This window comes from Daphnia magna, linkage group LG4 (genome assembly GCF_020631705.1).
Source record: "Daphnia magna isolate NIES linkage group LG4, ASM2063170v1.1, whole genome shotgun sequence".
In the NCBI taxonomy this organism is placed as follows: domain Eukaryota; kingdom Metazoa; phylum Arthropoda; class Branchiopoda; order Diplostraca; family Daphniidae; genus Daphnia; species Daphnia magna.
In genome coordinates, this window is record NC_059185.1 from 4,220,457 (window position 1) to 4,240,484 (window position 20,028).

General features: G+C 39.3%; 2 protein-coding genes and 2 long non-coding RNA genes across 20 annotated transcripts in view; 1 reads left to right on the forward strand and 3 right to left on the reverse strand.

Moving 5' to 3' along the window:
* The first annotated feature begins 3,287 nt into the window (after positions 1 to 3,287).
* On the forward strand, positions 3,288 to 5,230 carry LOC116935177. 10 transcript variants are annotated; one of them, XR_006645874.1, is made up of 8 exons: positions 3,288 to 3,554; positions 3,614 to 3,801; positions 3,860 to 3,924; positions 3,985 to 4,112; positions 4,177 to 4,504; positions 4,561 to 4,610; positions 4,692 to 4,890; positions 4,973 to 5,230. It is a non-coding gene; the product is annotated as an uncharacterized LOC116935177 (long non-coding RNA). The 10 variants fall into 10 exon arrangements; XR_006645876.1 differs by having other exon boundaries at positions 3,990 to 4,112; XR_006645868.1 differs by having other exon boundaries at positions 3,863 to 3,924; positions 4,674 to 4,890.
* A 917-nt stretch (positions 5,231 to 6,147) lies between these two features.
* Positions 6,148 to 7,731, reverse strand: LOC116935176. 3 transcript variants are annotated; one of them, XR_006645547.1, is made up of 6 exons: positions 7,486 to 7,731; positions 7,278 to 7,416; positions 7,156 to 7,212; positions 6,969 to 7,100; positions 6,686 to 6,879; positions 6,148 to 6,619 (listed from the first exon to the last, which is right to left on the reverse strand). It is a non-coding gene; the product is annotated as an uncharacterized LOC116935176 (long non-coding RNA). The 3 variants fall into 3 exon arrangements; XR_004401172.2 differs by lacking the exon at positions 7,156 to 7,212 and having other exon boundaries at positions 6,148 to 6,329; positions 6,415 to 6,619; positions 7,486 to 7,730; XR_004401170.2 differs by lacking the exon at positions 7,156 to 7,212 and having other exon boundaries at positions 7,486 to 7,729.
* A 927-nt stretch (positions 7,732 to 8,658) lies between these two features.
* LOC116920110 (trypsin alpha-3) lies at positions 8,659 to 10,744 on the reverse strand. The gene is made up of 8 exons (XM_045172207.1): positions 10,593 to 10,744; positions 10,415 to 10,487; positions 10,241 to 10,338; positions 10,015 to 10,100; positions 9,605 to 9,737; positions 9,289 to 9,433; positions 9,065 to 9,195; positions 8,659 to 8,979 (listed from the first exon to the last, which is right to left on the reverse strand). The coding sequence occupies exons 1-8, from the start codon at positions 10,608 to 10,610 to the stop codon at positions 8,830 to 8,832; spliced, it is 834 nt and encodes a 277-aa protein (XP_045028142.1). The 5' UTR covers positions 10,611 to 10,744; the 3' UTR covers positions 8,659 to 8,829.
* A 766-nt stretch (positions 10,745 to 11,510) lies between these two features.
* LOC116921315 (protein single-minded) overlaps positions 11,511 to 20,028 on the reverse strand; it is a 46,139-nt gene continuing 37,621 nt past the window's right edge. For 4 of the 6 annotated variants that reach the window (XM_045172202.1, XM_045172203.1, XM_045172205.1 and 1 more), the window contains exons 5-11: positions 19,406 to 19,612; positions 19,039 to 19,223; positions 15,258 to 15,364; positions 15,074 to 15,165; positions 14,931 to 14,992; positions 14,025 to 14,793; positions 11,511 to 13,941 (exon numbers count right to left, since the gene is read on the reverse strand). In XM_045172202.1, coding sequence (XP_045028137.1) covers positions 12,853 to 13,941; positions 14,025 to 14,793; positions 14,931 to 14,992; positions 15,074 to 15,165; positions 15,258 to 15,364; positions 19,039 to 19,223; positions 19,406 to 19,612 — 2,511 coding nt within the window. In that variant the 3' untranslated portion in view covers positions 11,511 to 12,852. The remainder of the gene's footprint in view (positions 13,942 to 14,024; positions 14,794 to 14,930; positions 14,993 to 15,073; positions 15,166 to 15,257; positions 15,365 to 19,038; positions 19,224 to 19,405; positions 19,613 to 20,028) is intronic. The other 2 variants (XR_006645374.1, XR_006645373.1) reach the window with 2 other exon arrangements.

A 20,028-nucleotide genomic window follows, 5' to 3' on the forward strand; every position in this document is an offset into this window, starting at 1 on the left:
TGAGCATTATGGATGTGATACAAATAATCATGGATTCGAAGACCACGTGTCCGTCCAAGTTCCCCCAGATTATATCACCGATTTGTTTCTCACCAATCTGATGTATCTAGAAATTTGCAAGTTTTTGCTGCCAAGGTAGATGAAATTTCTATGTTGCAGTTTTTCTATGTCAATGATGACAACATACATCCTAATGACTGTGCTGGACATTAAGCATTAGTCTTTCGCTCCTATCTGATAGTAGCACAGTATTCCATCCTACATCTTCTATAACTATGCACTAAAGCTTATTGTTTTGGATTGTCATTTCAGATGTTTTGCTTGCCCAATGGGTCTTGATGATTCCCTCAGACTTGTTGGGTTTCTAGTCTCTTGGTGTCTGTGGTGCTAGTTGCTGTGAATTTAGGATTAGAGATTTCCAATGTGTAAAGAGGTAATTTTCATCATTGGTAGAAAATAACAACTTGATTTTTCTAATTTCTTATGCTCTTCAGCATTTGGCAGTAAAGATTAATGCAGTCAAGTTCAGCATCCTTTAATGTGTGAAATGGAAACTGGTGGTAAGGATTATTTTGGTACTTTTTCTTCAAGTTTCTTGTGATTAAAATTATTTGCTGACAATTCATGGAGGAGTTATGTATTAGTTCTAACTGAAAGGAATAGTATTTAAGGTTGATTTTTGTTTTGGGCTTTGGTAATTGGCTTGTTCTGTCTAGGTTTTCTGGTGTTTTATCGGCCAATATGTCCTGATGGTGGAGGTGGCTGTTCTGGTGTTCCCACTTGGAAGTCCTGGAAAGGCGAGATAAATTTCTCTTCTAAAAGGGGTCGTCTTTGATGGATAGGTTGGCTTGCATCGTCTGATAGCTGCTTGAAAGTCATTGTTTCACGTGTTCTGCTGTTTACTGAGTTTTTCACCGTTCCTTTTTTCAGGTATTGACGCAGTGCTTCTCCGATGTGGCCATTGCTGGGCAGTTTAATGTGTAAATTGTTTTGTCTTTGTATGTTTGGCGTTCTGGCTTTTTCAAGAATAGACTTGGCAGCCGTCAGGTCATTTGTGCGTTGTTTCAGTGGATCTGCAATGCTAATTTGGTTGGTTTTTGTCAGGGTTCTCGTCTTCTTACTTTCTGGTAGTCTTGAAGTATTTTTTTTTCTATGGGTTGGTTCATTGCACCTGCTGCACGTATTTGAATGTTACGGACAAGTTTTTCGTGCATGATTTCTCGTTTTAAATGAGCTAATCTTTGTTCCACTCGGTTTGTTTACCGTTCGGTGAGTTTGCATAAGTAGGTTGACTTTGAATTACTAACTGAGGGTGTCTGTTGGGTTTTAGTAACTGTTGCGTGTTGTAGTCATGCTGTAACTGGCCTGCTAGGGTGTTGGTTTTAATTTCGTAGGTATGTTACCAGTACTTAGTTCGTGCATTTCTGTGATTTTGTGCCGGCTGTTTATTTATGTTCCGTATTATGTTGGTGTGGGGCGTGTTTAGTTTGCTCTTTAGTTATAGTTACGGTTTTATTTGTGTAGGTCTTCATGTCGTTTTAATAATTTTAATTATATTAGGTGGTCGTGATACAGGGCATTTAGTTCGTCATGTTTTTTACTTCTGCCAGACATTTGGGTTTCTCCTTTCGATTCTGCTGCACGTACGTGAGTTATAGTTTGTTATCTTGTCATTGGATGACTCGTTATTTTCATTACGTCCTAGAAAATGGTATGGTTATTATTAATAATGGTAAAACTACCATTAACCAGACGATTTACAGGAAAGTTGTGAGTTTTAGTAGTGCAATTCCATGGCAAACATCTTGTGCTAGCAAGGTATTCAAATATGTGATAGTACCAGTACTTCATACGGGTGGTTAACTGTTGGAAGTTTGGCTTCCAGCAGTTTACTCCTAGCTAAATTAACACCGTTACGTTAATTTTTACGTAACAGTTAAACAAAAGGTACGATGATGGAGTACATGATGTAGCAATCAAATTAAGTATTTCTAATCGGCAGTTTCTGGGTAAGAAAATACGTAACACGTTGTAATGAAATCCAATTTTATATAACTGTTCAATAACATATTTTTTTAACAAAATTGGTCTTAGGATTTTGATTAGGGATTCTCTACACCTAATCTGCAATAACTAAAATACAACAATAATTGCAAATAAAATTTAGTTGTCGCGCTGACTTAGTGGTTTTTGGATAAAACAGTATCTTGTTGGTTTTTTTACAATTTACAAGCAATGTGAAATTAAATAACACAATCTATGACTTCCAATTCAAAACGAACTCGATTTTCTCACATCGTCGTTCAATTTCGAATCCAAACCTTGGATTTTTGTAACAATTGGATTTCGAAAAATAAATAATTAACAATTGGGAAAAGTCGGTCTTGTTTGGTCGGTTTTTTGCTACCTGACTGGATTTGATTTTCACTATACGGTGTTGCAATATTAGTATCAAATTAACCAAATTATAGGGGCCTTCACTCCGTTCGGGAAGTGCTATTGAATAGCGGTAACCGTATATTCTTTGATTATACTCAACGGTTCCCGCTAATCGCGGTTGGAGAAAAAGAATTACACAGTATATTAAAAACTGACAGCTAAATTCGATTAAGTAAATGGTTTTCTTGTTAAATTGGCCGATTTTAAAATAAACGAAGATAAAGTATTGTTACCATCCCAACTTTATATTTTGTTGTTAACGTTAAGTTTAAAAAAAGTATAAAGCCAATCGAAAAATAAACTTGATTTCCTTGACTAGCATTCAATTCTGAATTGAAATCATGTATTTTAAACGAAAGTTGAAATTTTGGCAAAAATGGAAAAAGTGGGAAGGGTATATAGCCTTCCCACTTTTGTCAAAATCTGCGAAAAACGACATCTCATGGAATTCGACAAAAATCATATGGCAAAGCATGATCCAAATAAAATGTTGATTTCGATTAAATTGTTATTTTTCTCGTTAAACCACCTTAAAAAAAAATTGCTGCCCTTTTAAAAACTTAGTTTTGGGTTTTTTTAAATTCCAAGTGTTTGCTACTCTGGTTCCGTTTCATCCAAAATTTGATTAATTGAGTGGAAAACTAATATTTTATTCGGAATTAGCATCTCATTTTGGTTGTATTAGGATACATTTTATTGAATTCCAACTTCCAAGTCAAAATTCTAAGCCGATTTTTTATACAACGGGGAACGGGCTTAATTAATCAAGTAAAACTAGATATCTTATCAATAGATGGCTACACTGTTGAGTGGATCGTCTGCAGTAAAAATTCATGATTCATCAGATCAGATGTGGCCTAGTTGTTAGGAATTTGAGACGTGTTCTGTGGGAGTGGGGATAATAAATGTTCTGTGCGTTCCTTTTTAAACATTCTATTTGGCTACTGGTTAATTTTCACTAGACGTCATTTGAACGGTTCAGTACAGTGTATTTTACATGTTACTTTTTTTCAGTTTTTATTTTCTGTCAGATAATGTTTTCATATCTTAAGGTGCAGTTCCTATCCGCGCCCTACAGCAGGCCCTACAGTGTGCAAAAATATGACCTATCAACAGTAATTTTGTTTTATATTTGGCTTGTTACATGCAAATCTTTGACAAATATTTACAATAGCTAAACTGTTATTGAACATAAGACTTCATGGTATTAAAAGACTCTTCCCTTAAGGAAATTGTGTAGCTGTTGACTTTCTTTAGAGGACTCTTGTATCATAAATATTTTCCTGCTTCTTGAAACAAAGAATATAGGATGTCTTGATGCCAACTAAGAGTCATTGGAAAGGCTGTAAAAAGATGTTTAAGGTAATAGACAAATCTGTAATCATGTTAATAAAGTGACTTTTTGGTATTCTTAAATAAGCAGGAAAAACCTGAAGTTGGAGGATGATACATTTGTTTCTTGTTACTAGTTCTGTAAAACAAATGGTAAATTGGTAAAATGAAACAACACATGACCTATTACTTAAGATCAATTTTTCCCACAAGTGGAGATTTATTCCACAATCTTCAGCTTTCCAAGCAGACACCCATCCACAGAGCCATGAGTGATAGATGATATTCACAGTGGGCATGACTGTGTTGTAAATGGGTATCATTTTTACAAAACCAAACAGGTATAATAAAAATAGCATTTTTTAACCATGTAAAATTATGTTGCCTCTTTGCTTCATTGAACAGCAGGTTTAGATAATGTGTGTAACTGTGAAAGAGATCATGTGTCTCAACGGAAATGGCTCTCACCGTTTGTGACATCAGACCTCCCCAGTGTGTCATTCTGATGCAGAGCTCTTGAAATGAAGTTGAAAGGTTTAACCATCTCAGGCCAAAGCTCAAGTTTTAGCTCTGTCGGTTTCTGCCTGTAAACCCATGATTACAACTAATTGAAATGCAATTTATTGTCTTGTTTGCAGAGGTATTAGAAAAATGGTCGCTTTTTGGTTAGAATTTCTTCGCCGTCCGGTGCATTAATTTGAATGATGTTCACTTCCTCAACGTCATTGCTCACGTAATTTAATAACTTTGTACTTCGAAAAAAGTTGTACTAATCTTCAATTTTTAAAGGAAAACTTTGATGCATTATTCTTATCTCGAGCTTACATCGACCTTCAAAGGTAAATTGGAAGAGGGTATTCTTTTCCTTGACATAATTAACGGAAATTTTATGCATTAACAAGTCATCCGCATCCAAACAGATCAAATCCACGAGGTATTGCGCCTCGTCCGACAACTTACAATCCAGCAACGCATCCATCAACAGAATGTATTAAAGAGGAAAGTAATGACCAAATGCCGACTGGATGATTTCCATGCAAGATGAATGTTAAAATCCAAGGAGATCTGGAGAACCATTAGCTGAATACAATGAATACTATCAGTTCTCCAGAACAAGAGGTAAGGAAGGATTGCACGATTTTATTGAATACATATTTATAGGCAATCGTTTATATATTGATTAATGTTTTGTTTCCTTTAGGCCAACATAGGTTAATAATCATACTGGATCAAAATAGGTACATTCTTGAACGAGATTTTAAAACGACAACAGCTGGAAGGGCATGCGGAAATTTAAAAGGACGCTACCTGCACGTTACCTTCAGTCGCTGATTCATCTCGAAGATAAAATATAAAAATTTTTATAAATTGAAGTGCATATCTGGGCTCCCTTCTTTTCTGTGGCCCCGTTTCCCCTTGACTTGTGATAAGCCCGTAGGGGGTCATGCCCCTACTGTGATCAGCAGCAAAGGTTGTGAGTGCGCTGTCCGGAAAGGGGACGTGGGGGTCCTCAAGTTCTGTGATATCATTGGAGGGCGAAGAGGCTACCCACAAATCCGAATTAACGGTTAATCGCTCACGTAAAAACTTGTCCGAAACCTTCCATCCTCTTCCGGCTTCTCTTAGCCACTCCCCGGGTAATCTCCCCGGGGGTTCAAATTTGATTGAGATAGTGTCTCGGCTTGTCTTGGGTTATGGCAAGCGGGGGCACTGTCTTAAACTACTAACTACTACTTAAACAATACAAGTATTTAAAAAGTTTAATTTTATGTTGCTTCGTTTTATGCATTTTCTTCTATTTGTATTTCATAGGAGATTTTATTCTAGTTGATTGTACTCCAGTCGTATGAACGTACATTGCTTTTTATAAGACTCTCTAATTACGTACTCATTCATTGAACATGTGATGCTTGGGAATTGAACCCACTACATTTAGTTTATCCAGTCAATGCTCTACCACTGAGCTACTACAGATATCGTCATAAATTCTACTGCTCTTGCACATTGCTGTACCTAGGTAAAGTTGTACATAAAAAGCATTCGATTATTTTACCGCTATTATATTCCCTGTCTTACTTCGCATTCATCTTGTGATATTCCAGAATTATACACTAGTTGAAAGTGCTTACCGTTGCATGTACAAGATTCTTGAACTTATTTGTAACCATATAGCATTTTAACTCTGTCGAGAATCGATCCTTGACTATCGGCATATCACACTTGTGCTCAACCACAGAGCCATGATTTACATGAACATATTGACTGTATTTCTATATAATCTAGCTGCAACATGTGGAAACTTAGAAATAATAGAAATTGTGTAGAGTGAAAATTGAAGTCATGATTTTCAGTCGTAAACGTTAACGATAACACGAATCATCAACATAAATTTATTTAGTTCAACCAACTCACTCTCAAGGGGGTGAACCACTATGACCACCATTGACCTTCTAATGATTATGACGACGATATAACCATTGATCCATAAACATTCTGTTGATGGATGCGTTGCTGGATGGTAAGTTGCCGGACGAGGCGCAATACCTCGTGGATTTGATCTGTTTGTATGCGAATGACTTGCTAATGCTTAAATTATCGTTCTTGTGTCAAGGAAAAGAATACCCTCTAAGTCTTCCGATTTACCTTTGCGGATCGATATAACCTCGAGATAAGAATAATGCATAAGTTTTCTTTTAAAAATTGAAGATTAGTACAACTTTTTTCGAAGCACAAAGTTATTAAATTACGTGAGTAATGATGTCGAGGAAGTGAACATCATTCCAACTGATGCATCAGACGGCCAAGAAACTAACCAAAAAGCGACGACTTTTCTAATAACTTCTGCAAACTAGACAATAAATTGCATTTCAATGAGTTTTAATAATCGGTTTACAAGCAGAAAAAGCCGACAGACCTAAAGCTTCAGCTTTGTCCTGAGATGGTTAAAAACGTTCAACTTGATTTCAAGAGTTCTGCATCAGAATGAGACACTGGGGAGGTCTGATGTCGCAAACGGAGAGAGCCATTTTCGTTGAGACACATGATCTCTTTCACAGTAGACACGTGATCTAAATCTGCCGTCCAATAAAGCAAAGAAGCAACATAATTCTATAGAAAAAATTTTAAAATGACTCACTGCGTGACAAGTTTGAAAACAAGGTTTACGTAAAAAAAGTAATACGGCATGGAAAACTTACTTGTATATCAGAAAAAAACCCTGTTTTCCATAAGCCTCAACACACAATACTACCCCCTTGCTTTTTGTTCCAAATCAGTAGAATATTCTTGATGTTTGTACTCATCAAATCGGCAGACGCGAATCATCCATCCTGTAACAACGTTTTACAATTATAGCTTTATTGTGAAACCTTTAGAAGAAGGTACTGAAATATATGTTCTTGGTGCAACAAGATACAAATGTAGATCAACATTGTCGTATAGCTGCATGTCAAAGCCAGGAGTAAACAAAAAATACTACTGATATGTTATTGAAAGAGCGTATTTACCTGAAGTCAGTACCGTGTACATCAGCACGTAGTGAAGAAATTTCTACAATTTCAAACGTCAAATAGAATGTTTGATTCTATCAACTCATGGGTTGATTTATGTATGAAGCATACTAATGCCTGCTGATAGATGCCATAACTGAATATATGAAAATATTGTGTGACAGAAAATGAAAACTAAAAGAAATAATGTGCAAATATAGTTTACCATTCAAATGAATTCTTGCCTCTTGTTTCGAAAAGTTTTCCCAATAATCTTGTTTGTTGAAATCAGAATTCGTCTTGGGCAATAGATTTATCACAGTCGTTTAAAAAATTATGAATTTTATACACTTATTAACGATAGTATACGCTTGTCTCGATTGTTGTCTTTTACAATGCAAGCAGATTATACATCAAGTTCTTGTGTGTTTCCTTTCTTTTCACCGAAGGGACGAACGAAGAAGAAAGTGGGAATGTCTGAACATAGAAATTACTGCTTGTATGCCTGACACTGACATCATTCCGAGAGAACAGTTGAGAAAACCTCCAATTTCGTCTGGCAGTTTCTATTTCTATCCACCTTCAATATATCGTGGAAATAATTAAGTATCGCGATAAAAGGTGTCCTTAAGGATGGCACAAAAAATGGCAAATTTCACTGTAGTAATTAGTAACAAAAAGAATGTTTAAAATCGAGCGCAGGGTACAGTACAGTACAGTGTGTGTATTTGTTTGAAGGTGGATCTTCATTAGATGGCAGTGCAGGTTCTCTATAAATTTCCCCAAATAAATGGTGAAATAAGAAAAAAAAAAATATATATAGCTCAAATTACGTTCCGTAATTTTGAGTATCACGTGAGTATTTTTGAACGATTTCCAAGAGATTTCATTTTTTGCAGATTTCGATGAAAAGGAGAATTCCCAATTTTTCATTTTTGACTGAATTCTAGATTTGACCAAAAATACATGGTCTAGATTCAAAATTTAACGAGGATAATGAAACTTTATTTCTACGAGGGATCTATAGTTTTTAAGTTATTTGAACGAAAAGTGGTTGCGCTCAAAACCACTTTTGACTAATTCCCTTTTATTCTAAAATTGCATAACTAAGGAGAAAACAAATATTTTACTGATCATGTCATATTGTCGAGTATCTTTTCATTGGTCAGAAAACTTATCAGGAGACTCAAAACAATAGGAGAAAATAAATTCGTATTTGTTCATTTAAATATAACTCTCATCTACTGGCAGGCGTGTTGTTTGAGCAAGCAAAGAAATCCAATCAACTAGCTGACTGAATTTCACAGCACAATTATTTCTTGCTCAATGCTTTAGGCCAAAGACTGAAGGTGACCCGCAAACGTGGATTTATGGTTGTACTATTTAAGGAATTAGATTATTTGCTCAATGAAAATGTTTATTATACCTTATACTCCCAATGCCGACATTCATGTCAAAATTCTACTCTAAACAGGACTAAACAATATATTTTTCGATTTAGATAGTTATCAGATGGAATCAGCTGCGTTGCAATTTCAGTTGACGTCGTCCTTTTGGAAAATCAAGAACTTTAAATCGTTGCAGAAGTGGTGGAAATCCAGCTAACGTATCTGGTAACTCGGGTGTAGACACCAGCGAAATTGGGATCGGCGCAACCTCTGCCAAAGGAAGTGATACCAACTTGAACGCCTCCGACCATCATTGGGCCACCGCTGTCACCCTGTTTGCAAACACACACACACAAAAATACCGTTCCGACATTAATGAACGTATTTTCAATGACACCATAAAAAAGTGAGAATTACCTGGCAGGTGTCTTTGCCTGGAGCGGCAGCACAGATCATATTGTCGGTAAGAGTGCTGTATTGGCGCTGGCAGACGGTATTGTCCAAGACGGTAACGGTAGCCTTAAGCAATGCCCGCGAGATGCTTCCTCCTTTTTAATCGACCCCAACAGCAAAGTAAATGAAAAATAATACAATTAGAAATGCCAACACGCAATTCGTTTGAATGTTGTATAGTTTCCTACCGGATGAGGTGGTTCCCCAACCGGCGATAACAGCGGCTTGGCTGGCATACGTGCTGAACGAGCCGCAAGATGCAGGTGCTGGAAGAGTGGCCAGCCTGACATTTGTGATCGGCGACGATAGTTTCAACAAAGCGATATCGTTGTCCTGTCAAATGATTGATGAGATCTTGTTATGCATCGATTCGTTCTTATCAATCGATCATTCCACCCACGAAAGCAGGCACATTTAAAGGACTTGTACACGATAGGTCAGCGCCGTCATCTTAATTTTACAGAATGATTGCTTCAGCGAGGTTAATATGGATAAAATTCTTACATTGGTCCTAGGAACATAATTAGGATGGTTGATAAATCTCGTGACTCCTCTGGTGACGGAACCGGTTGTTGAGCCGCTTAGCGTCAGGGTATTAACCCTCACGGTAAACGTACCAACCGACGCTTGAGTTTTGCTGCATTACAAAAGGAGAGAAATAAATACACAAATAAGTAATACAATTTTAAAACTACAAACAGGTTAGCGACACGAACGATATCACTGGCCAGGTGAATGGCGATATTGAATTTTACTTGACTATTTCTAGGCTCAAGGCTTGATTAGACACACATTTCATTTGCTTCTCTTGCTATAAAATCGTTTATGATAATTTTCGAAACGAGAGAAAACCCGATAATGTGTTCTTTTTTAAAGTTAAAATCAATGCTTGATGTATACATTAGTTTACATACCCGGCTAAGCAATGGGCTGCCGTCAAGACAATGGAGGGCGAAATCAAGGTACCACCGCACAGACTACCGCCAAGGATCAAGGCGGCCTGAAAAAGATGATCTATCATGATTAGGATTATATGTCAACAAAGGCTCAGCCAACAATAACGACATACAAAAAAAAAGGGATTAAAATGCAATGTTAATCAAGTTTAGAATCGTAAACAGTTGGAAATGAATGAGTTACCTGGAAAGGGAACTCTCCCAAGGCAGCTGGAGTACCACCAACAATTTGGTCAAGTTCCCCATCATCGTCTGACCTCAAGCTTTGCTCGTCAAACTCAGCTATATTGTTCAAATAGTTAATTATTTCATCTTTAGATATTGAAATATACAATGTCAATAGAACGTGTTTTCGTACCGTTGCCTGTACCGTCGAAAGCAGGAAGTACATTGGAATAAACGAAACCAATCAGGCAAAATAGCCCAAGAGTCTAGTTTAAAAAACAAAACAACAAATTGAATTTTAATTCGTGTTACACCACTAAAAAAAACAAGTAGCTAAAACTGAGAGCTCTTAAAAATTGGCATAGACCTACCAGAAAAGTGGCACGCATCTTGAATGGAAACTATGGAGACTTGGCGTCGACAACGAGTGATGTCCAACTGATTAGCCGTTCAGCTTTTAAACCCCTCAGAGCTGCTGTTCGGCACGAAACATGTTTCTTTGTTATTGCCGTTCTATCGGTTACTCGTTGAGAACAGCTTTTGGCTAGTAGGACCTAAGCAAATCTTTAAGCTCGATAAAAAAAGAAAAAAACATTTGGTCCAAAATCAATATTAATTTCAATGTGTAACCAATAGATCTGCAAGGTTTAGCCAATCGGCGGTGGACCCGTGAGCGTCGATCCACGTTATGTTGTCCGTCTCTGGGCACCAGGTACATTTACAGTGTACGAACTACACGTTGATGGGTAAGTTCCGTGCGTCAATCACTACCACCTGTATTTATTCGACAAATAATTAAACACATATCTATTAATTGTACAAATAATCTAACTAGGGCATTGCCTTTTTTTCGGCAGATACCTGATTTGAATGCAGTTAATCCTGGTCCCTTACTGGCGTTATCCCGTAGAAACGACGACAACAAATGAGATCCGGGATACGCTGCGTCATGTTGTACACATTTTTTTTGTTGTTGAAACAGCTGTTCCGAGCTGAGCGCGTCCAATCTGCACGGCTGCCGTGCTCAATCAATGCCACGAATATTAACAAGATGTTAGTTAGCAATGTGAAATAACCTTCCGCCAGGCTCCAATCGCAAAACTGTCATGTACTATGACCAGACGGATTGTATAGTACATGAATAATTGTGGATCCAAAAATACTGGTTATGTAAGTGGCGGAATTCAGACCACAATTTCCATGTGGTAATGGCAAAAGATTAGAACATCGATATCAAACAAAGCACCGCAATCTGAAACATTTTTTGTCTTTCCATTATTAGATTTGCATCGTTTTAAATCATAGTTTTTATTTTTATTTGTATCTCTGATAATATATGGGCTACATAGCAATCATTGAAAAATATTTGAGGCCCCGTTTTTTTTTTCGGGAGGGACGGAAAAGTGTGATAAATTTGCGAAAAGAGGAAATAAGACAAACAAACAAAAAAAAAAAAGAAAGTGGCAAAGTGGAGATGAAAGATGATTCACTTCACATCTTTTACAGTCGAATAAGGCCACAACCGCTCGAGTAGAGGCTAGTTTTTTTTTTTTTCTATTTCTTATTATTTTTTCTCCCCCGTTACGGCTATAAAAATGGGGTGGCGCCTTCATCAAGAGATCGCTGTCATGATTTACGTACGGAAGGAAGACGTGATGGGATTTGTTTTCTTTTTTCTTTTTGGAGAGGTGGCTATGCGAAGATGTTTTTTTTGTTGTTGTTGTTGTTGTTGTTTTTAAAAAATCCTATCCGCTACAGCATTGGAGAATTAACACTATTGCACTAACAGCGATGGAGATAGATTGAGACGAACATGAACATAAATTCATAATGGCAGATTAATTAGAAATCCCATTTGGTTTTCATCGTATAAAGCAAGATTGGCAACAAAATACCATCACCGGGGAGTTTGTTTTCTTTAATAGATTATTCAAACATCATATTATTATTATTATTAATTTTTTTTTTTAAATCATTTGCATACTTAAATTTGGATTAGGAAAAGATGAAGGAATGTCGATGATTGCGTCATGCAAACAGGCGGCGAGTATCGTTTCAGGATCTTTTTAACTGGTGGGCAATCACGTGTCAGAATTCACGTTCACATAAAAGGACGGAGCGCATTTTTAAAACACTTCACAAAGACAACAATTTTTTTTAAAATAAAAAAAAAAAAGGAAAACTTAAAAAAAAAAAAAAAAAAGGAATTAAAGTGCTGGCTGGTTTAGAACCAAATTAAAGTCCATTTACGGGATCGTATACCACTATATTAGGGATTGAATCGTCTAAAAAAACGAAAAAAAAAAGAAAAAAAAATATTCGTGATCACACATAGTAGGCCTAATTTTTGAAGCAAAAGAGGATGTCCGTTCATCTTTCTCTGCCAACTAAAATTGTGGATAATTTGTTTTAAAAATGTTCTTTTTTTTAAAGTAATTAAACAAAAGAGAGAAAATGAAATAATAAAAGAAAAAAAAATCCTGCTACTAGTCAGTTAATGCCATTCAGTTGGCAATATGCCATACACAAGACACTTAAAGAGTAAAAAATAAAGAAAAAAAAAGAAAAAAATACTTGCAAGGCAAAGTCGACAACGTGCTGGACGTTTAACGCGCGTTGAGCGCGCTCAAATTAAGGCTTAGGATAATCCATACTGGTAGGCGTGGCCGGCGTATGGTAATCGGCCGACGGTGTAGGATGAGTGGGATCACACGCCGTTTCGACGGGTGGCGCGGCCGACGCTGCCGACGCCCCAGACGCCGCACTGGACGAGGCCGCATGATACACATAATGGCGATTGGCCGGAACGAGCAGGATGGCTTGGTTCTCAACCAAGTCGTTCTGACCACTCAAAATGGCCGCGTTGATGAAACTCATGCTGCTGTGGGCCCCCTCCGGATCCGACGACAACGAGGCCGGCACCCGCTGCTCCATCTCAACGATGCTGCCGCTCTGGGGGTAGGAAACGGAAGGCGCTTCTTCGGCGTCTGGCGGCGTAGGCGCCGGTGTCAGGACGTAACCCAGAGGCGACAATTCCGGAGGCATCGTGATGGAGACATCCGACACGCGTTGAATCGTCTCGGCCGCATGGTAGCGGCCGTGCGGTAAACAATCGGACGAATCCATGGCGGAGGCCGGCTGGTGTTGCTTGCGGCGCAGCAACAATCTTCTCTGCTGCTGGGCGTGGTTGGATGGCGAGGAGGCCGATAAGGGAGACGATGCCCTTCCGATGGATATTCCGATCAATGGCGAGAAGGAACTATCGCGATCGTAGGCCATGTCGGGGCTATCGTAGCCCGCCTCTTCCAGCTGGGCCAATCCGACCGGATAACTCGTGTTGATCCATCCGGCGTTGGGCCAGACCGATTGGCCGTAACCGGAATGCGGATGATGATCGTTGCGGTGGTTTCGATGCCAATCGTTCTGCTGGTGTTGATGCTGTTGCGGATGCGTTTGCTGGTGCAACTGTTGATTCTCCCCGACGCTTCCGCTTCCGTTGGGAGGGAACGCCGACGGCGGAGTGGAACTGGGCAAGGTGGCGGCCATCAGTCTGTACCGTTTGCGCGGCGGCGATGACGCTGGGCTCATCGGATCTTCCGGCGATTCGATAACTACGGGTTCCTCTTTGACAGCGCTGGATCCGTACACGCCAGATCCCATTGCCGTCGAATCCATCGCAGACGCCTGCTGGAATTCGTCCGATTTCGCTTCCATTTTGATCTATTGCACATAAGAAAAAAAATCAGTAATAAAAAAATAATAATTAAAATAAAATAAAAAGTTTAGGAAACAAATTGAATTACGTGATAGCCTCCCAATTCCGGCCGGTCACCGATATCCGATAGATACGCTTCCGTTTTGATGTTGTGCTGCAGTTGGTGGTGACCGGAATGATACGGGCTGGGCTCTTGCGGACCGAGAGCGAAAGGTCCTCCAACGGCCGAATAAGTTTGATGGTGTCCAGCATTCGGCGACGGAGCGAAGGCGAAATGCGGATTACTCGCATTGCCAGATGTCGTATTGGAAGATCCGCTTTGCGGGTGGATGTGATGCTGTTGCTGCTGCTGTTGCTGCTGTTGTTGATGATGATGATGATGATGTTGATGTTGATGGTGCTGATGCTGTTGCTGTTGCTGCTGCTGTTGCGGATGCAAAGCAAAATGCTGATATGTATCCATCACGGGCGACGAGTACAAATGATTGTGCGCGTGGTGGTGGTGGTGGTGTGGAGGTGGCGGGGGGACGTACAGGGGGGACGTTAGGGGCGGAGGAACGAGATGCTGTGCCTGTTGTTGTTGTTGTTGTTGCTGCTGAAAATGGACCGGCTGTGGAGTGTTGGACGTGTCACCGGACGCGCTGCAAGACGACGGCACGGGACTCGGATTATTCATCAAATGCGAGTACCCATAACCGCCGCCAGGCGAAGAGGCAGAAGCTGACGAACGGGACGTACTGGCTTGTTGCTGCGCCGCTGGCTGGCCCTCATAATTCATGCCGTACTGTAGTTTCGTCTGCACCAGATAGAAATGATAAAGCCAGCTGTTGGCTCGCATCACCTGGGCTTCTCTTTCACTATTTTCGAATGAATAAATGAATTCATGAATAAATGAAGAACAAAACAAAACAAAAACAAAAACGGATAACGATCGTTAGCAAAAGACGATGGTTGAATGAACAAAATATGGACATTGGGTCCCGTTTTTACTCACCTGAGAACCTGATTCGTACAGATAATGACGGGTTGTTGGCCAGCTTCGGTTGCGTCCTTAACCTAACAACACAAATTTCGTTCGTTCGTCATTTGTTTGGCCACAGAAAACAAACAAAAAAAAAACAAATGAAATCCAAATACCTGTAAAACGCAATGAATCCATAGCCAGGTGCCATTGCGTCGCTGCAGTCGCACGAGCAGAATGCAGGATCGATCTTGCTCCGATTGGGTGACTGTCAGAAGGTCAAACAAAAACAGTCGTGAATGAATGATTCAAAGTTCGATAAGAAAAAAAGGGCGGCTCATGAATATAATGGAACATTACTTAATCTGTGCTTGGATTGGGCTTCTCTCATGAAATCCCAGTGAAGGAGCTGGTACCACGACACGTCGAGCAGCTCTTGCCGTGAATAGCCCAGGTAGAATTCGCCACTATAACAAGAGTTTCCGCGTGACGCCATAGGTTTTGTTTTGTTTCGTGTGTTGTTTTTTTTTTTGGGGGGTGACAGACGATGATATGGTACGGTTAGAAATATGTTTGTTTATTTGCGTCATTCATGTTGCGTTGGTTTGTGAGGGTATGCCGATGAGATGACAGTTTCCATTGCAGCAAAAGAGTAACAGCAGTAGCGATGGCGTCCAGGGGGGAGGGAAATAATATGAAAATAGAAAACGAAAAGAAAAGAACATGAGGAATGTTGATCAGACGTCATCCTGACAAGTATTTTTTTTTTTAATACGAAAGAGAACAGAAATAAAAATCTAAATCTTTGCCAGTCGACACCTCTCAGGCACTCCCCCCCCCTTCCCCAAAAAGAAAAAATAAATAAATAAATGTAAAGAAATAGTTTTGAATGGACGTCAATTAAGGTACAAGACAGGGCAAAACGTCCAAATTGTCAAGATGTTTCTAGCTCTTTCGAAAAAAAAAAAGAAAAAAAACTTGGAAAATGAAATCAAAATAATCGTAATACAAAGCGCGATTTGGAATCTTGATTCGATAAGATTTTCTGGCGAGAACCAACAGATCTAAGAAAGAAAAAGAAAGGACGAAGGGCTTTGATCATCTGCCTTCAGTGCGTCCCAAGCAGCAGCTGTTGCTACTTGATGACGGTTCGCAGGCATATAGGGGCCAACCTACGCGTTCCTGAGGTGCGCACCTATGCGTATGTACTCGGCAAAAAAAGAATATTCCATCACGAGTGATGGATGAGATAAGATTGTAGGACGTGCATTCATCTTCTTTTCGCTCTGTCTTCTCCCAGCCAGCGCCGGATGTTTGAATAAGAGGCACACGCTACTTGTCTCGCCCTCCACCTCCTTTCCTTGGCTTGCCACCATTTTCGTCCTTTCCTTCACCACCTCCATCGTGCGTTTTCATTTCTACAATTTGTTTGTTTGTTTGTTTGAAATAATAAACGCTATGGATGTATACACCACAGGGAGGAATAAGGCGAATGAATAGATTTTCGTTTCACGCTCATTTATTTCGTCCCGTCCGCGCGGCTTCCATCAAAATCAAATTTTTTAAAAAGCGGAGTACTTAAAACGCTATTTTTGAACGCTAGATGGCATCCTCGTCGCTCTCTCCTCCGCAACACATTGTTTTTTGTTTTTTGTTTTTTTAAATATTTTGTTTTGTAACGCTCCAGATATGAACGTTATTCTTTTAAATCCATGTCCGGCATAGGTGTGTATGAGTGTGTGTGTATCTTCCAACGTAACATAGTGTAAAGTACGCGTTGCAGAAATGGATGAAGGGTGTGGCTCTTATTGCGGCAGCCCTTCTCTTTCTTCTACTCACGCCGGGGAAAACGTTTTTCCCCGAGAAACCCCCCCCCTTCTTCCTCCCACACCCGAAAAAAACTAAAAAGGTCATTTTTTTTTGTTGTTTTAAATTTTTGTTTGGGGGGGGGGGGAACGTCAGAAGCAAAATTCATTCGAATGCAAGAATCAAATGATTACTTGGAAGTTAAAAAAGAAAAACGAAAAAAAAGAGGGAAAGAAATAATAATAATAATGATAATAATAATAATAACAATAATAACAATAATACAAGACCGTTAGGGCTGGAACCGTAAAGTGTTTCTTTTGTTCCAAACATAGCCTCGAGGGTTCCGGTACAGTTTTTTTTTTTTCTTTTCTTTCTTGTTGTCTTCCCTCCTATCAACCGTCCCGAGTGGTTTTTCTTTTCGATTTGATTGCGTTTTTCCTATCTCTCTCTCTCTCTCTTTAAATGTATACACATGCAAGCTATTTCATGTGTTACCATTTTTCTTCTATACGTATAGCCTCTTTGCTCTTTGCCCGCCGGGACTTTTATTTCGGGAGTGAAGCAAAACAAAAATTTCAAACGATTATCGTGATTTAAAAAAAAAAACAAAAGGCAAATGACACTAACGATTAGAAGCCATTGACAAAATCCAGCGTCAAAAAATAAAACAAAAAAACAGAATTGATGGCGAATTAAAAAGAAGAAGAAGAAGAGTGAAAATCCTGTTGTCATCAATCAATTACAAACGTCCAGGTGACAAAAATTCTGAACGCGCACGAACACACCTAACCTGACAGGTGGCTTCTTCTCTTTCCCCATTTCTCATTGGTCTAAATTCATATATTTTTTAAAATATAATTGTCTTTAGCGGTAGACGGCTATTATTCTTCCGTTCACTTTCCGAATCAATTTTCGAGAAATAAAAAAAATGTATATAGTCATTAGTTTTCGTGAGACCTCCCTCCCCCCACCCCCCTCCAAAAAAAAGACACGAAACTTTGAAACCGGATCAAACTTTTGGAGCGTTTTTTTTTGGATATTTTTCAAAAAACGCCGATAACAAAAATGGGGGGGTCCAACCTATTATTTATCGGCTTTCTTTCATTCGCTCTATCTTTCATGTTTTTTTGTTTGTTTTTTTTTGAAATTTCGGATTTTCCCCTTCAAGGAATGGATAATCATCATTTGTTAGCGAACCAAGGTCGGGGTCCGTGTGTTTTCCTAAACGGCGCAGCGTATTCTTTTCAGACACATTTTTTTTGACATTGTCTCTCTTTATTTTATTTATTTTTTTAAAAACAACAAATTTAAATATAAATTTTCATCCTTGTTCATTTTTTTAATTTTTTTTTTTCGTTAGCTCATTTCTTTTTATAATGTTCTCTTTCTATTTATTTATTTTTTGTGTGTTGTTTCTCTTGAGCTTATTTTAATTGGAAGTATCATTCATCAAGCGGCCCTGTCATCGTGCATCCGCATTCGACCACATTCTATAAATCCGGTTGGGGCCGGGCGGGATTGCCTCCCTATGGCCACCCTATTGCCTCCCCATTCCGCCATCTGCTGTATACATAAATATTATACGGGACGAAAATGAGAGAGAAGGGCGCGACACTTTTAGCAAATCATTTTGTTTCGCCATCATTTTTTCCCATTTTCTCTATCTTGACTGCGCTCTGTCCCAATCCTCCGCTTTATATTTCCATCGCATTTCTTCGTCTGACCGTGAACGAAGAAGAAGAAGAAGAAGAAGAAGAAGAAGAAGAAGAAGAAGAAGAAAAAGAAAAAGAGAACTGACTACGTCAGAGAAAGAAGGAGGTTGTGTGTGTGTGTCAGGCCGTGACCAATTCTGTCTGCAAAGTGATTCATTTCTCGATTGTATAAATGTTTGAAAACTGCCTGCTTTGCGTATTTCTTTCTTTCTTTCCTGTTCTTTTCTTTCTCCTTAGTCGATCGTCGACGAATTTACATCGGAAATGGAGTCGTTGCCATTCCACGGTTATTGGCTGTAGGTACCCGTCGATACAATCACGTCTTGAAATTGATTGAAGACTTGTCATAAGTCAAGTCAGACTGGCATTTTGAATGGCCAAACAAATTTTTCTTTTTTATTTATTTATTTCATTTTTTTTTTTGTTTTCTTGTTGTGCGTGAAACTCTACTGCCTCTCTCCGTTCTCTAACGATTCGCTTATTTGCGATTCAAATGTGTACCGCGGGATTCACTTGGAATGAAAGAACGAAAAAAAAAAGCATTTCACGCCATTCCGTGTGGCCGTTCAACAATAGACGCTTATGTTTCCAGACCTTAAAGTATTTTATTTTGTTCTTACCTGGCATCGATGGAAGCGAATTTCATGTCCATATTATGAACCGATGTAAAAATGTTGGTGGCTCCCTGGACGACGCACTCGCGGGTCTCCGGCATGGCGACCGGCGTGCAAGTGGCGATCAGCACCGGTTCGTTGCGCGTGCACAGCGGCAGGTAGGACACAAAGTGGCCCTCGACAAGGATCACCTGTCACGTACCGCATCAGGTAACAAAACAAAAGAAAAAACAAAAAACAAAGTCGTCGATTAGAATCAAAAATGAAAAGAAAAACGGAACATTTAAAATATTGAAAGGTGAAATTCCGTCAATGCAATAAATGAGGTTGTTGTTTGTTTGAGTTGTTGTTGTTGTTTTGCGATTTGAAATACCTTTTGATCACCGAAGCGCATTTGCCTACGAGCGTTGCGCGATACATTCATGCGGCATAGGAAAATGCGGCCGTCGTCGGCGGGCGTAACAACGGCGTGAGGTCCAGCCACGCTGGCCGGCGGTCGTCCCAGTTCGTTTTGCACATTCTGATGGTCTTGCTTGTCGATGATATCGTACACGCTGTCGCCGTGAATCAGCAAATCCTCCTGCATAAAGTGCACAAAGAATAGAAGCAGAAAGAAAAAAAAAGAAACATTTAATAATCGTAAATATGGAGCCATCGATTTCATGCAAAACGATTAGCTACGCCAACTGACCGACCACCGGCACAACCTTACAAGTCTAGTTTATTCGATTTGATTTCAATATCGCCATCAAGAAGTTGATACGCCGTACACAAACACATGGGCGCCGTTTCATTCAAACAGAACCGTTTCCCAACGGCGAGATTGTTCGGCACATAAACAAGATGTTAATCGGCTACAAAGTTACACTGGAAAAAGAAAGGAAAGCAAAGCAAAGGAAAGAAGAAGAAAGAAACTGAATACCAAACAGAGCGGCCACTATGTGTGTGTGTGATGGACCTCTTTAACAAAAATACGACGTACTTGTCTCTCTATGC

Coding starts and splice junctions, on each gene's coding strand:
- LOC116920110 (XM_045172207.1), bottom strand. Junction 10,339..10,414: donor TTTCGACGGTACAGGCAACG/GTACGAAAACAC, acceptor TGAACAATATAG/CTGAGTTTGACGAGCAAAGC. Junction 9,434..9,604: donor ATTATGTTCCTAGGACCAAT/GTAAGAATTTTA, acceptor ATCATTTGACAG/GACAACGATATCGCTTTGTT.